The sequence below is a fragment of the Cottoperca gobio genome, chromosome 7, assembly GCF_900634415.1.
Source record: "Cottoperca gobio chromosome 7, fCotGob3.1, whole genome shotgun sequence".
NCBI classification, from domain to species: Eukaryota; Metazoa; Chordata; class Actinopteri; order Perciformes; family Bovichtidae; genus Cottoperca; species Cottoperca gobio.
This window is the reverse complement of record NC_041361.1, coordinates 4,354,780-4,372,401: the sequence shown is the minus strand read 5'-3', so window position 1 is coordinate 4,372,401 and position 17,622 is coordinate 4,354,780. Positions and strand designations below refer to the sequence as shown.

General features: G+C 46.3%; 1 protein-coding gene across 1 annotated transcript in view; it reads right to left on the bottom strand.

Annotated features, from left to right (window-relative positions):
* Positions 1–17,622, bottom strand: part of anks1aa (ankyrin repeat and sterile alpha motif domain containing 1Aa) — a 57,207-nt gene that overhangs the window by 15,147 nt on the left and 24,438 nt on the right. The window contains 4 exon segments of the mRNA XM_029436361.1: positions 2,602–2,671; positions 12,775–13,256; positions 16,516–16,609; positions 17,375–17,418. Of these exon segments, the coding sequence (XP_029292221.1) occupies positions 2,602–2,671; positions 12,775–13,256; positions 16,516–16,609; positions 17,375–17,418 (690 nt within the window).

The window sequence follows — 17,622 nt, the reverse complement described above, 5'->3', positions numbered from 1 at the left end:
ATCATTCTCGGCCAGCAGAGCCGAGCGCACCCGCAACAGGAAGGCGGGGGAGACAGTGTCCTCTGCGGACAGGGCGTCAGCTCCCGCAGGGCGGCGGGGGCCGGACCACAGTCGCCCAAGATGGCTGAAAGAGTACCCCTGACCTCAGGGGTGAAGGAGATGATGAAAGGCGACGAGCTGGTGGACTACCAGCCAATATGAACAGAATCCCTAGCTACGACAGCGAGCCAGGAACATGTCCAGAACACATTCACAATCAACAGGATGCCGCCTCACTTCACTGGTGCAAATGTCACAGAACAGGGCGTATCAAAAAGGTCCAATGTCAGGGAGGTAACATTTTATGTCCAAAAATAAAAGCGTGCAGCTGATTTAATTAAGCTCCAGCAGAGGCCGGATGAACACCTTACTCCAGAGAAAGTGATGCGTTTCAGCCACGTGGGAAGTTCTTTGGAAACTTGTGGTTATTTATCAAAACAGACTCTCCTCTGATTCACAGCCTACTTAGAAATATAATCCATCACGCACGGTCCAGACAGGAATCTACCTGAGAGCATGACAGCGCTCGCATGGAAAGCAGCAGGAGAGACAGAAACCCTGCGACGTGACTGTCAGGAGCTCAGATTGATTGAGATCAAAAGCTACACTGTCAGCAGCCGGAGCCGAGAGTGGCCTGACCCGTGCACGATGAATTTCTCTACTCCTTTACATATTAACGGTGACATTGAAGTCACTTTCGAGGCAAAAAAAACACCACATTTTCTACAGTGAGAGTTCAGTTATTACACACTGAAATGACCATTACCTCTGCATCCCAACCACGGTTTAAAGTTAACACAGTCGCTCATTTTTCTGCCGATAGGTCACACAAATGTTTTCCCATCAGGACAACACACTAAGACACAACTTACAATAACAAACAGATATCAAAAACCTGAATTTACATTAGAAGTAAAATGCTCTCATCTATTCAAACTGGTGCAAAACCAATCCTGTTTCAGAGGAGAGTCCCACGTCATAAATCCCATTTCCGTCGCTCCAGAAGCTTGGAAATATGTAAAAAAAAGAAAGAAAATCCTGTCAAGGAGCACTTAAGTAACAGCCGGCGTCCAGAACGAACTCCTCTGCAGACGAAACAGTGCTAAAACTCAGTCTGGGACAATCTGGGAGATGCGGTCAAGTTCACTTGTAGAGAAAACCTCTGCAGTTCACTCTGGGCTGAGGAGCGGACCACCTAATCCCACACATGCCGAGGTGGCGTCCTTCTATTGTCCTGGTCGTGCACAACTCTGCTGCCTGCAATTCCTCTTTCCTCCCTTACACTCACTCTCTCTCTCTCCCATACGCTTCCCCACCCTTCCCTCCCTCCCTCCCTCCATCCCGCTCTCTCTCAAACACTGCAGGTGGCTGCTCTATGTCAGAGCGAGCTACTGTTCCAGCTACGGACCCCCCACCCACCTCATTACTTGCAGTTGCTATTGTATATCAGTCTGCTCCTTTCCTCATACTCGTTAGCTTTCCTTGTCCTTCCTCCATCAGCTCTTTCCTTCTGATGTGGAACTAAATCAGTAAAGAGCAGAAAAGTACAAGAGACTGCAGGCACCGAGCCAATCAGCTAGAGACATCACTGCTCTCCAGTCGACACCGAGGGGAGGCAAACACGGGACTGAATCAGAGCGGGGGGGCGCGCGCAGTGTGTGTGTGTGTGTGTGTGTGTGTGGGGAGGGGGTGCATCAAAGATCTTCTCCAGCGAGTCCCTTGATGGCCTTCTGACAGCAGCTTCATTGAGACGGAGCTGTGGACGTGGCGGCTCTAAGATTGAGGCTCACACATACAGAGGAGTGGATTCATACATGTTCAGACCAGACAGATGCAGCCAGTGATGGAGCGCTAACCACTTCACTGCAGTGGTCTCAGCTTTCCTCATGTCTACAAAGCAAAATGAGCTCATCCCCTGACATGCGTACTGGTTAATATTTAAACAGCTCAGTCCAATGCAGGGCATAACAAACAGGAGGACTTAAACAAGAAGACTGACGACTTTGTGCAAATCCACTGCATTGCTTATATATATATATATATATATATAAATATTACAATGTGGCTGAGGCCAAGTGTGAACTGGAAGTGAATGATGAATAATGTGAAAGCTGAAGGGAAGGAGTCAATTGTTTGGGTTTACTGCAGCAGTCCCCGGGCACCATCCATCAACTATGACGACAGGCTTTTGAAAAACCTGAAGAATAGCAGGTACAGAATCCTTCAACACAAAAGACATTACCGAGTGAAAAGCTCAATCTAATAAAGTGTCTCTCAGGCTCTTTGGCCTTAAACATATAAATACAACTGGTACCTACAAAGCTAGGTTTAAACACACACACACACACACACACACACACACACACACACGATGAGATCCAAGCAGGTATGGTGTCGAGTGCAAGATGCATGAGATTAAAGATGTTCAGGCAATGCAGGTAAAGAAATACATTATATATAAATATCTATAACTCAGCACTAAGAACAAAAGACACAAAGTCTAGGTGTTGAACTCTCATCAACATTTAACAGCATGAAAAGGCAATGATGATCATACTTTACCTGGTGTAGCATATTGCTGATCTCGGGAAAAATCGATGCCAGCACCAATCAGTGTCATGATCTTCTCGATCTGAGGACAGGGACAGAGGAGGGAGATAAGAAGCTGGAGGAGCGATCGTAGTTCAGCCTCCACCTCTCACCCGCAACAATACAGAGAAATGCCCCCATGCTGTAAACACTAAACCACCAAAACGTTACAGTCACCCTGCAAAAGAAAGCAAATGACGGCGTTGAGGGTACGTTTAGAGAGAGAGAAGTCGGTCACGGCGGGTTTTTATGGAGACGGTTAAACAAAGATTTTGAAGGGCATCATGCCTTTATATCTCATTTATCAAATGTGGCCTCAGCATTACGGTCGTGTCTATTGGCTGCAGGTAGCTGCGTCTCATCTGCTGCCCGCAGCCAAAAGCAACACTGATTTACTCAGGACACCTCGGTCCCAAAATCTGATCACAAAGCAAAAAGTTTGGTCCGGGCAATCAAGCTAAGATGAAAAAGTGTGCGAGTCTTAGAAAACAATACAGAAACAGGAGATTTTAATCTGTTTACAAAGCTCTCAGAGAAAAATACTTCCACCATCTGTGCAATGTGTTAATGTTAACACTGTTGTTTACAACCACCTGGAGGGTTTTAGTTCAGGGCACAGCAGGAGTTAAATAATACACAGAGAGCCCGATAGGAAAGAGCAATAACTCAAATTGAGAAAGATTCCCAGATGCCATGATTTCATGCATTAGTACAGAATGCATGTGAGCATTACTGCTGTGTTTTTTTGTTTGTCCCTGATATCCACGTGTCAAAGACAAAAAAGAGCATTTCCTTGAAATGCATTCATAAAAAGGCACTGAAGCAGCAGAGGGCCAATTGCGCTGCAATATTACACCTGTCACAGCAAAGAAACATGGCTCCCCCTCTTTCAAACTATCCACAGTATGCGTGGACATTGGGAGCACAGACAGTGCCGCAGTCACACCTGTTAAGTGCTGTCACTCCAAATCTTTTGATAAAATAGGAGCGAATAACTCTTAAAGTCTCGCTTTTGGAAACATTTCATCTGAAGCGATTGTCCTGGCTGCTGCTCTAAAAAGCCCAGAGACAGGTTATACGTCTTCATTAGTGTCATTTTAAAAAGGTAATAAAGTGCCATCGGGATTAGGTTCTCATCATCGATCTGTGCGTGGATGTTTAGAAGTGAAATGGCATCTAATTAGAAGAGAAATGTCAAGAGACGGAAGAATGATCCATCTATTTCAATGGGCTGCGGTTAGACTGGATAGTTAGTAGTAAATTAGATCTTCTAGACTTGCTTAGAAGAAGAAATGAATAAATCACAGAGATTATATCATTCCACAAGGATTCATGAAACCTGAAAGGATCCCATGTGCCTCTACAAGAAGAGGACAGAACCCAAACCCCCCCAAAAAAAGGACCGGGAGATATTTATATGAAGGACGGACGTCTTACGCTGTCAAAGGAATTAGATCTTCGTTGTTTTGCGGTGGATGAGGTCGTCGGTTTCTGCTGAGACAAAACTCAGGGTTTTGTTTTGCCTTTTGTTTTCCGTGCACCTACCTACACTGTGCCAGCTGTTCTCTTTTAAAACAATCGGCCCGTTCACTACAAAAGATCCCCCACACAGTTAAACATTAAACTGAACTCACTTTCAAATGGAAAACTGTGCACGAGTAGCGCTCGAGCAATGTGTTTGTAATGATTGAATCGCCGAAGGATCGATGGCAGAACCTGGAGATCACAACCTTCTCGGTTATTTATATATTCAACATTACTCCTCAGCACATCAGAGGGAACACACTTTGTTTCTAGGAAGGAACCGAGACGAAGATGGGTCTCAATATCTTAGTGATCCATCTGCCCGATGTTACTACTCCACACTGTTGATTAGAATACATCACAATGACCATATGGTACACAAACAACCTCCATCTAATCGGCCTCACATGTTCCATACATCGGTCGTTAAACAGAAGTGTTGATGGTGAATTGGAAAAAGCTTAATGAGATCGTCTCTGCACGTGTCAGCAGTTTTAGATGAGAGGTTTCTGAGTTTTCTTTCCCATATCTGTGTACTCTCACTTAAAACCAGGTACATGTAGAATACACAGCTGGACGACAGGAGAGGATGACACTGACCTGACCTTATTTGGGATTAGGTGTAGGAGGTTACCAGGTTTTTGCTTCTTTCCACCCTAACCCTACGAGGAGAGCATTTCAAAATGTAGATTTATTCCTCTAACCTGCAATAACTGACTTTGTTTTTGGACACTTGGGGGCAGCAGGAGCAAATTGCGAACGCAAAATTGCCCCATCGTCAAACGGGTGCCTATAAACACATCAAGCAGTTACAGAGCAACATTATAATTGTCTCTCGACACCTGATTAATATTAATCCAATGTATCACTGATTTCTCCTACTCCTGAGTGAAATATCTGGCTCTTTAGCTGCTTACACGTTATGTTTGCAGCGAGTAGCAAACGGTGTCTTGTCTGCCGTTTGGTGTCGAGCACGTTTATTCTGCTCCCATAATAACTTCAATTACTCGGTGTCAGCAGGACAATTAAAAAAAAAGCTGCTGGTGTACACTGGTATTAATCAGGGCTTCAAAATGTAACAATCACACACACGCAGAGCTGTTGTAGCTCCTGTAATAATGAGGACAGGGGGGCAGTGCTCTCGTCTCATAAAAGTGGCCGAGGGCTGTACTGAAGGGAGGATAATGCTCCCGTCAGTGGCCTCCCTTCTCCTCAACGAGGCAATAAGGAGCTGGGATCTCACTCTGACATGCAATTCAACTGCCAAGGTTATTTCTTAAACTCGCAGGGGATAAGAACTGCCTATGTACTGTTAAACACTGAAGCAGAGGTTGTAATAATATCCCCCTCCTACCTTTCTGAATGCCTCGAGCTGCAGCGTATGAGAAGAAAGAAATAAGGATGACTGGTTGCATTTTTTTTTAAAACACACACACTCACACTGCAGGTAAGGTCTCACAAGTACCAAGATTCATTCAAACAATGCAAGTATGGATGCAAGAACACAAACACCGCTCGGTGCATCAGCTTCACTTGTCCAGCATAATGAAAGAAAGGGGAATACTGGCTGCTCCGATGAGATTTGGAAGCAGCTACCGTGAAAGGCAGGTGTGATGTACTGTTGGAGCTGGGTAAATATATCCTTATCAGGGGACACAGCAGTGATTTCCTCAAGGTAAAACACATTCACAACAAGAAAAAAGCTTCCGAATTTCACGGTCGAGGACAAAGATGCTCGGTGTCGTGAGAATTAATAGAGGAGCGGGAGAAGAATGTGTTTTTGTGCTGCTGGATCGAATCAATACAGAGACCTGAAATGGAGAGGCGTCCATTGTGAGTGGGACTCGCTGTGAGCAGGGAGGGACAATGAGGAGGGTCAGAAGTCAGCGGCAAGGTGGAGGGTCAACAGCTGAAGAGCGAGCAGTGATGGGAGATGTTCAGGAGATTAAAAACACATGAACCTCATTTATCATGTTTCTCACAGCGGGACTGACTGAGCGGGATAGCGTGGCTGCTATTCTACTGTGACTTGAAAACAAACATAAAAAGTGTTCTTTGATCATCAGCCTTGAGAATCTTGAACAATACGCGACTAAAGCTCAGAGACGCGGGAGAGCTGAAGGACGCCTGGCAGAGCTCGTTCAGGGTGAAACAAAAAGGACCACCGGCCTCAAATTGGCAAGCTGGCACCAAAGAGTGTTGGATGAAAACTATGGACTAGTGGATGTTATCAAGGGGAAAACAAGCGCACCACCGTCCAAAGTAGGTGCCAACACCTCAATGCCACAGTGGGACAAAGTGCTGTCAGCAGTCCCATCCTGCTCTTCTGGAAATAGCCCAATGTCATGCTTGAGTCTCTTCCACACAACTTTAAAAACTTTGCAAACTCATCCCCAAAGGAAGTACACATATGTATATCTTCCAATTTGTAGAAGTTAGAACTAATGACGAGAGCAGAGGAACACTAAGTAGTGGCTGCATGTCTCAGCTCCCTGTGGTTCTCCTGTGTTCACCTCCTGATGGGGATTAGAGAATAGATTACACACACCACCAGTTTGGTTTGATCTCAGTAGTTCAAATACACCAGACTTCTCCGTAACAAACACTAAAGGCCACTTTTTCCTCCTCACAGGAAAAAATAATAAATAAAAGCGACATAAAAGCCAAATCCACAAAGAGTTCATGAACACGGCAACACAAGAAGGCAACAAAAAGAACAAAGAGATGCAGCGTGAATAGCCCGTAGATGTTTTAAATGCCACAGAGGATTAACTTTTTAAAGAACACGCTCAAAAGTAGTAGGACAACGTGAGGGAGAGGTTTGAACCCCCCCCCCCCCCGCCAATTCTATTGCACTTATCGAATCGCATACTAGGCTTTACACGAAATATAATATCCAAAGAAAAAGCATCAATTATTTTCCCATTCAATTCATTCAGGGCAGGCAGACACGATTAATGAGCCTCAAGTGGACCTGCTGCCTGTAAGGGAATCAATACTCACAAAAGCCGGTTTCATAGTGGCTACTGGATCTGTGGCGTGCGAATCGAAAATGAAGTTAAAAGTGAAATGAGGCTGTGGATGGCGGCCCTCTCCGTCTGTCTCTGTCTACAGCTCTCTGTCTCCCTTTCTCTCCTCCCATCTGTGGAGCTCAGTTTGCTGGCCCACACAATGTGCCCCCTGGATTGTCATCTTCAGTCTGATCCCGAGGACTAAGACCAACCGGCATTAGCATGCGCTTTACACACCAGCACACACCCCTCACGGAGAACACACACACACACACACACACACACACACACACACAGGCCAAGACCTCATGCAAGTCAAATCTGCTTGCCTAGAAACCAGAGGCAGTGCATCCAAGGGTGTGTGTGTGTGAGAAATGGGGGGGTGGTGAAGGAGTAAGACAGATATAGAAAGAAAAGGATGGAGGGTGTGAGAACGGGAATATTTAGAAAACCAGATTACAAGAGAAATATGTTTTTATAAATAAAATAAAAAAGGGGTGTGTGTATGCCTTAGGGGGTGGGTTTGGTAATGTCCTAGGACCCCCTCGCCCCACATGCTGTGCAGCTCAGTAGAGTATTCCAGAGCAGCCAGTCGTGACCGGTAAAGATGGCTGCCATCTCAGAGAGAGCAACAGTAAAGAAAACACTGTCGAAGGAGCAGCACGGGCCAAGGAGAGGGCAGAGAGAGAGAGAGAGAGAGAGAGAGAGAGAGAGAGAGAGAGAGAGAGAGAGAGAGAGAGAGAGAGAGAGAGAGAGAGAGAGGGCAGAGAGAGAGAGAGGGCAGAGAGAGAGAGAGAGAGAGAGGGCAGAGAGAGAGAGAGAGGGCAGAGAGAGAGAGAGAGAGAGCAGAGAGAGAGAGAGGGCGAGAGAAAGAGAGGGGCGAGAGAAGAGAGAGGGCAGAGAGAGAGAGAGGCAGAGAGAGAGAGAGAGGGCGAGAGAGAGAGTGAGAGAGAGGGCAGAGAGAGAGAGAGAGGGCAGAGAGAGAGAGGGCAGAGAGAGAGCGAGAGAGAGAGAGAGGGCGAGAGAGAGAGTGAGAGAGGAGAGAAGATGGCAAGAAAGAAGAGAGCGGGCAAGAGAGAGCGGCAGAGAAGAGAGGTGAGAGGGAGAAGAGAGGAGCGAGAGAAAAGAGAGGGTGAGAGAGAGAGAGTGAGAGAGAGCAGAGAGGCAATGCAGAGGGAGAGAGAGAGAGAAGAGAGGGCGAAGAGAGAGTGAGAATAGGGGGCAAGAAGAAGAGAGAGAGAGAGGGGCAGAGAGAGAGAAAGAGATGGTGCGAGATAAGAAGAGTGAGATAAAGTGCCATATGAGAGAGAGAGGGCAGATAATAATAGATCAGAGAGAGAGAAAGAGGCGGGAGAGAGAGAGCAGTCAGATAGAAGAGAGTCAGATAAGAGAGAGTGCAGAGAAGATTGAGGAGGCAGATAAGAGAAGCATAGATATGAAAGCTAGAAGAAGAGAGTGTAGAGAGGAGCAGAGATAGATAGATTAGATAAGAGATAGAGCAGAGAAGAGCTGCATAGAGATAGATTTATCTAGATCGTATAATGTCAGATAGTGAGAGATCGCGATTATTAATTTCAGATAGAGAGATTGGCATAGATAGAGAGAGGTTCTTATATTTCGCTAGAGATTGAGCAAGGCAGGAGAGAGAGGCAGAGAGAGAGAGCGAGAGAGCGAGAGAGAAAATATAGAGTTTTTCATTTTCAGGGGACACTCCCAACATCATTAAAGAGAGTGCAGGCTAGGTTACGCCCAATCAAACTTTAACTACCCTCCACACACACTCCTCTCATCTGCTATGCACTTTACATCAGCAGTGTGAATATTTCCATTTCAAGCTAATGCAGGCTTATTCCCTGAAAAGGAAAAGGAGAAGAAAGACGGGCCGCTTGCCTTTTCCTTTCAGCACAGAACTCCAACGTTATCCGAATCACTATTCAACAGAGAGGAAACCGGCTTCAGCGCTCATTTACATGAACTAAGGCGCCGGAATTGGACAAAAGAAATTGCCTTGTCAAAAGAAACACTTACAGACTGACAACCAAAGCTTCATATAAACATGTCATTGCTATCGGAATCAAAAATGTCTGATCTTATTTGGCAATCATGCAATCGTTGCACTTAGAAAAAGGTGGAGGCTTCTTTGCAACATCCCTTTTGGAGGCAGCGAGGCTTAAAAATGTCTTCTAGCTGTATTGCATGAATGCGAGATGTATTACTCTAGCCGACCGCCTGTCAATGCATGGTCTGCCAGGGAGCATGACAAGGAGGCTGCACATGCATGAGATCCATCAGACGCAGGGTCCACGGTGAGCAGGCTGCTCTGGGGGGAGACATGTATTGGATTCTTTGCTAACAAACTAGAGCAAAACCATATATTTTCAAGGTCAACTCCATTGTTAGTGTTTGGCCGACAGAGAGCGTAGAGTAAATAAAATGCAGTCCATGATATGAGTGAATAATTAAGGATGCATTGTGATGCCAGCAGCCTACTTTAGGATTTCAAATAAGCTTTTTGGCATTCAGATGAACTTAAAGCTGGCCGGTTCACTAAGTAACACACACACACACACACACACACACACACACACACACACACACACACACACACACACACACACACACACACACACACACACACACACACACACACACACACACACACACACACACACACACACACACACACACACACACACACACACACACAAAATGAGGCCATTGCCTGAAGTGGATCTCCTTCCTCACTGATAAGATCTCTTCTTCGGTTAGAAGCCAATAACACGACCTGTTCTCCTGCCACATGGGAGGGTGCGCCTCAGCAAGAGGACAGCGATACCCTTCTATTACCTCCTCTACAACGACCAGATCAATTCTCAAGCTCGGTGTCTTCAGTTCCTCTGTGCATAAGCACCGGGAGACAGAAGAGCTCCACTACACTACTGCTGGCTGCTGAGGGCATCGTGGGGAAGAGCAGCAAACTCCAATCAAAGTAATGTCACGCCTGGCTCAATCCCGTCACGCTCTCCGAGACCGCGTCGCTCAGACAGTCTGAGCAGGTGAGGTGTCCTTTAAACTGGATAATTAGACCGTACAGTGTCCTGCCTGTGACCACAAAGTTTGAATAGGGGATTAAAACACTCAAAATGTTCATTTTTATTAACTTTATTCCCCAACTGGACGTACAGAAACGCAGAATTGGCCGGGCTATAATTTGTGACATCAGGTTGACTACATAATTAATCCCACAATTAAAGATTAATAGAGAAATCAATAATTAAAAGTACAATTGTGACCAAGAAATGTACTTTGTAGGACAGTTTACAGCTGAAACACAACCTTGATGAATAGTGACACGGTTCCAAAATATATATCTTTGGCATTTCTGTACTTTATTAGTTGAATTTATTGGCGGTCATATAAACAGATACCAATATATCCACAATGAGCATATAGCAGCTGATATATCGGCCTGCCGGATTCATCCAATAAAATGAGCACACGAGTCAAACTATGGTATCGCTTTGTATCGCACACTATAATGGAGGCAAGTTATTTACTATGGAATTCACTGACTGCATACAGAGAAGGTCTGAAGGTCAGTTTTTGTCAGTGACTTTAGTCAAATACTACACCCAAATCTCCGTGAGTGTTTCCTTGGCAGGCTTTGACGAAAACAATAAAACTAAAATTATATTTTTGACGTGGATCAAGACCTTAAAAACCTTCTTTATGGAGCTCGCACCTAAAAAAAAAAAAAAATCCCCCAAAACAAGGTTACACTGACTGTACAGCAGACTGAACGAGTCACGCCGCCAAGGTGTTGCTGATTGGCCTGAAGGTTGGAAAACAGTTGTTGAACTTTGACGCAGTTCTGTAAGAGGCCTTGTGTAGCCGGCCCCTCTCCATCTCAGTGTTGGCGGGAATATTTCCAGACAGAACGAACGTCGTCTCGAACGCCTTCTTCTCGCGTACAGCCTGCGTGGTGTGGGCTAGTCCTGACCCTGAGTTTAATTATCACCCTGAGAGGGGAACTGCAGCAACAGAACATCTGGCAAAGTGTTATGGCTGCACCTTCACAAGTAGAGATGAATAAATGTGCTCATTAGAGAAACGATCCAACAATGATGTCTCGTGAGGAGGTCGTAAACATTAAACGGCGATGCGACAAATGCTGCGACAATAATACATAATTGAGGTTTTGTTGTTGTACTCCCAAACACAGGACAGACGGGGGCTGTAGATCTATAGAGATATCCATCTGTTTGAGATATTTTGTATTCCATTTCCTCACATAGAACCACGACACCCACAAATCAGAGGTTCATATACAAACCACTGCCCAGAGCAGCCACGATATCGACCTCAGAGCTGCCATTATCTCCGCTCACTGGGGCTGCTTGTGTTGGGGTGTAACGTGTAGAGGAACACTGGGCAGCAATGCGATCTCCTCACCGTGGAGAGAAGGCATTAGCGGTGCCATCCGAGCCCTGTCATTTGCTCTCGATGTCCTGGCATTACAAAATGCAACATGTAAGACATCTCTCTCGAACCAGGCTGCCCTCCGCGGCACGGCGGCGTCGGAGAGTTGCAAGAGAGACGCGTGTTCTCAGCAGTGGAGCAACAAACAACGTCAGGGGGAGGTTTGGAGGATATGGTTAATCCTACTAACAATAAGAGGATTGTTGTAGCGTTGGAAAGCAATAGTAGATTACAAACCATGTTAACTTGTGCGCCTGCATTTCTGCTCATTCACTGTTATTGATGCTTTAATCTCAACGTCCATCATTATTAATGTAATAAAGCGATGAGTGACAGTAAAGTGCGAGTGTTTTGTGTGCGTTTGTATCATGTCATCTCTACATAGACTCCCAGGTTGCTTTCTGAAGCCTTTGCAAGAGAAGGACACGAGCTGAGACAGATCTGCAGCTTATACGTTCCTCTGTCTCTCGTCTTACTCTCAGATCCTTAGTGGTTTTATCCCCATCTTCTCGTCTCTTCTAATCCCTCCTCTCTTGTGGCTCGACTCAGCTCTTTATCTACGTCGCAGACAAAGCATTAAAGTGCTGAATGGAGGGGGTATATTTAGTTATGAATATCCCCATTGATCACAAAACACAAGACGTGATTGAGATTTCAAACATTCAATACGTCTCGGGGAACAACAGGAGCACATGAATTTCTTGAGAAATGAACTCCTTCACTACTCGACAGAACACAAACACCTTTTCCGTCGCAGTCTTTGTGTTTGCTGACGGTTTGTGTTCAAAACAAGGAAGAGCTGAATTTGCACACACCCCCTAAAGACAACAGGTGGGCTTTGAGTTGACAGAACGGGGACAGAGTCTTCGTGGAAGTGAACTACAGTCAACAGAGTTGTTTACAGCTGGTACTGAGGTTTCCATTCAATCACAAAGCGTTGTAGTTGTGGACAAATGCCTTGTGGCTCCAGCACAAGCACAAGCCGACTTAAGCCTTACAAGTAGGGCTTTGTAAAAAAAAAAATGGGGGGGGGGGGGGGAGACATATTGTACACAAGAGCAATCCTAGATAATAGGTGCTTTAAATCTACACACACGCACACACACACACACACACACACACACACACTTACCTCGTCCCATTCTGAGGTGAAAGAGGGAGATTTCTCAAGCCTCTTCTTGCCAGTGCTACAGTTAGAAACAGACTCGCTGCGGTTCCCCAACCCCCCGTCCTCCTCACTAGGGGGCGACACGAGGAGGTCTGAGTCAGACTTGGAGAGGCTGCGTGCCAGCTTCAGGTCCCCGGGAGGGCGCATCCTAACGGCCCCCAAGTCTCTGGGTTCCTTGTTCACAGTTGCGTAAATTGCTTTGGGATCACAGTCTGTCAGGATGGCGGCCATACTGGGACGACTCGGCGGCGGTGTAGCAGCTGCTACTTTCTCTTTTACTTTGGCTGATTTCCTTGATTCCGGCTCGCTCTGGTTGGACGGCACAACCCCCCCTGGAAGCCTGAAGGGCTCCTCGCGGCCGTCGAAGACAGGGGATGATCCGTGCAGCAGGCCAGTGAACTGCTCCGAGACACCTGCTTCCTGATCCTGGCTGAGCTGGGAGTTATCTGGAGGAAGAGAAAAGGAATGGACAAAGTCAGTGAAGTAAAGAGAGAAGTTTGTGAGAACTGGAAAGAGGGCTTCTAACTGAAGGATCCTTAGAGCAGGGCTAATAAGAAACCGCCCACATAAGCCCAGAAACAGATCTGTAATTGTTTCCTACCAGGAGTGACGAGAGAGAAAAAGAGGGAGAGAAGAGAGATGGCGAAAGGAGAAGGCGTATGTTGGCTGGAGAAATAACTGAATTCCAAACCCAGCTTGCAGCCGTCTGACGAGGATCTGCTGGTGCCTGACTGCCTGTAGTTTGTTAAGGGGGAATTGAAGCAAGTCATCATCGGGACTAGCTTTACCTCACAGGCCCTCTTGTCTGACACTAAGACGTCCCACTACAGTCACTACAAGACTCACATAACTGCAGCCACCAGTCGCACAACAAACACGCCACAATATGCACAAGTAGACTCAGTAATATCACCGAGAGGAGTGAAACTTACATCGGCTGCCTTCTCCAACGAAAACAACTCCAAGAGTGGCAAGAGCAATTAAAAACAATTAGATTTTCCTCCTCCCTCTCCCTGAGGAATTACTGCCACCTAAGCCTCTTTTCCACTATCAAATCAGCCATGGGATGACAGTGGCTGTGGCTTTAGAAAAATCACTAGTCCGTGAGCTTCTGTAGTCATCTTCCTTTGAACTGCAGTGATGCGAGTTGTTGTCTGCAGTGTGACCAGCAGCCCTCTGTGTTTTCTAGCTTCTAATTCTAGCCCCTAATGGCGGCTCAGGAATGGAAATTTGAATCGCCCTGTCCTCCTGCAGCCAGACTCCTGATAATTAGCCCTGTGACACATGGTGAAGGAGTGTGCGTGTGTGTGTGTGTGTGTGTGCGTGCGTGTGTGTGTGTGTGTACCGTCTCTGCCAGGGCTGACAGGGTCAGGGTGTTTGGTGACAGTGAATCTGGGACAGTCACACCACAGGAAAGGTTTGTCCTCCACAGAAGGGTTTGAACAAACGTTCAAACTAACAGTTTGTTGCTCGGCTCCGCTCTGCTATCTCTCGGCCCGCTGTTCAAAGACGGAAAACATCAAAAGAGCGTATCTGCAGCACACGAGGGGAGGCAGTGTACGACTCGACTGTTCGACACGCAGACTCTGACTTCAGCAAACTGCCCCATTATTGTTTCAGGGGCCATTTGCAGCGCAAGGGAATGTGACCAACAACGCCCCCAAACTCCCCTTTTCACAACTATCTAAACACTTGATCATCCAGGAAAAGTGTGTGTGTGTGTGTGTGTGTGTGTGTGTGTGTGTGTGTGTGTGTGTGTGTGTGTGTGTGTGTGTGTGTGTGTGTGTGTGTGTGTGTGTGTTACAAGGGGTGAGTGAGTGTACTTCACACGTATGTCAGGACCACAGCCAGACACCCACCCTCTCCGTGGCAGCTTGGGAGTGTGAACGCCCTATGAGCACATCAACGTGGTTCCAACAATCTCACATGGTGTTAACCCCCTGCACCCCCTGCTCACGCAGTGCTACGGTTTAAAAATGTGCACGGACACGTACTGACATTACTGCAGCTCTCATAGACGGGTGAGGTCACCACAGAGGTGGGATGCGCCTATTTCGTTTGGCAACGACGGCTCCGCGTCTTACTAATGATGCCAGGTTCTGTTGTGCAGCCACTGCAGTGCCGGCGCAGGATGTCAATCCACCATTTACATAGTCCAAAGTCAACGCGTGCTCCGCCTGTGAAAGCTCTGCTCGGTTTTGATTGTAGATAGGAGAGACTTGCACTGCAGAAAGTCGATGAGGAAATGAAAGGCCGTCTTATTGATCGTTTCATTGACAGTAAACTAATATTTCTATTGGCAGAGCCGCTCAATACAAGTCCCTGTTATCACACTCAACAGCATACACATGATAGAACAGAACATCATGTAATGTGATGTAAAAAGGCACCAAGAAGGTTGTTGTGCTGCCGTCTGCATCCATCTGTAGCATTGCAGTTCATAACAGCGTCCAAACAACCATTCAAGGCTTTGGACGAACCATGAAGTGCTTCTTGGCACGAGGGGGATATGACGGCAATATGTTTGTGACAGATGATAAACACCCTGGTATCGCTGACCGTGCATATCTCCTCCACCTGCCACAAAGTGCTGAGGTCGGGTCCCTGACCGTCCACACTGGGGGGGGGGGGGAGCAGAAGCAGGAGCAGTCCACAGGAGCAGAACTAAAACAGCTAAACATGGGCAGCTGGCCAGGTTTATGTAAAACACAAAAGTGGGAACCGTGCATTTAACTTGCTGACGTGCAAAATCCCAACGTGGCGCTCGCGTATAAAACAAGCTTGTGGTTTTTGTGGCTTTAAAAAAAAAAAAGGAAAGGGTGAGCATAACTTCAGGACAATATACAAGGGGAAAAAAAAAGGAAATGAAGGTCCCGCTGTGCTCGTGAGTTTTATTTTCCCCCTTGTTCCCACAACGCCAGCCTCTTAACAACAACAACAACAACAACAACTGTCAAACTGACTTCTTCTCGAGTCCTGTGGCAAAACACGTCCCACAAATATGCAAGCATCTGACAATAAACAGTCCTTTTTGATTGATTTGAGATGCAAAATATGTCATTGAAATGGATGTGTATCAACATTAAGGAGCAAAGACACCGTCCCAAGACTGCGTGCATGGAAAACAAAAGCAGGAAATGTGCCCTGCTAGTTTTAACAATCACCGTCGGTTATTTTAAGAAGCCATGAAATACAGAAACCACATGCTCGGGGAAGAAAGGACTCCTTCCTCCACTTTCCTTTTGTGCCTGAGTGCACTACGATCACTAAGTCACAATGCATGTGGGCAAAAACTCTCGCTCCTTACCTCCGCTCCACGCTTGGCTGGATGGCCGTGGCACATCCAGCTTATAAGCGGGATCTGGAATGGCAGGAATGTCACAATCTGATCAAGAATTCTGCTTCATATTGGCAAAGAAATGAGTCTTTCCCGCTTTGCCAGGGAATGTCAATGAGCCTGACAAGTCAAATCCGCTCTGCTGCTGCAGAATGCCAATCACGCATTCCCTGGCAGTGCTAATCCAAGCATGCCCAGCTCACCCTGCAAACTCAAATGCTTTTCTCCCGTTTCATCGACATGCTTGGCTTGTGTTTTTACAAGTCCGATGTGTGCAGCCCCATCTTTTCCTACCCTCACAGCATTGCCAGCAGCAGTTGTTGTTGTTCCCCATCAGGTTACTGTGAGAAAGGGGTGCTCAAACTTACCTCCCGGTGCCCGCGGGCTCGCCCGTCCAGGAGGCTGCAGGGTGTCTTTCGTCTTGCTTGGGGCTCGGAGGTCGTTCGGGGCAGACGGTTTACGCTAAAGTGGGAGAGAAAATGATTTTTTTTTATTACCTACACCTGCCAATATAAACGTACCTCCCCAAACACAATCATATTAGCATCTGCAGTTAATCAACTAATAGCCCTGGGTACAGTTTCAGCTAGCTTAGCATGAAACAATGACGCTAATCGATTGATTGCAGGCGTGGCAGTTCTGGTGGCAGGTCTGCCCACATCAGCCATAAAGTAGACCAGGCTGTAGATTAGAGCAGAGAGGACACTATGCTGCTCGTTTATTATGATTAGCCAGCCGAGGAGCACAGCTAATCCAATAGGAGCTTGTAATAAAAGATTCGAGGAGATATTGTGGGCAGCAGGTGGGGTTGTGGGTGGGTGGCAGCGGTAATAAAACTGCTAACTGCATGATAAATTGGAAAAAGCGATAAAATAAGATATGATAGGACAATAAATAGAAGAGGCGGGATCGCACAGACACAGTTATGACTGCCAGTTTAAGACGACTTCTGCCTTCTTCTGACATATGACTCAATCTCTGACTGTGAAGAGACCTTCATCTTCATTATATAACCTGTCATGTGGTCATGCTCCAGATATGCAATTCAAATTGCAGCTGGTATAGTGGACTGTCAAAAAGCCCTCCATATGGTTTATGTACAACTTGCACTCACAGAGATTTAATGAAATGATTTTTTTTGTAACTGGCAGGCATTAAAGAATGAGAACCACCGTTTGATGCCTTCCTAAAACATAAGAAGGATAAAAGAAAGAGTGTTACATTTACCTGAGGTAGGACACTGTTGGAAGACTGCACAGTGGTGTTCTCATCTGAGGAGGTAGAAGACATGAGTCATACTGTAGTTGTGGCAGATGAAAGATTACACTGGCCCATTGCTCTACACACAGTGTATGGCCCCTTCTGATTGGAGGACAGACCTTATGCTAAGAGGAAGTGAAAGTGATGTATAATAAACTAACGTCTTATGCCTGGCGACATATATCAGACTTTAGCTGAGACTCCCGGCCATTTAA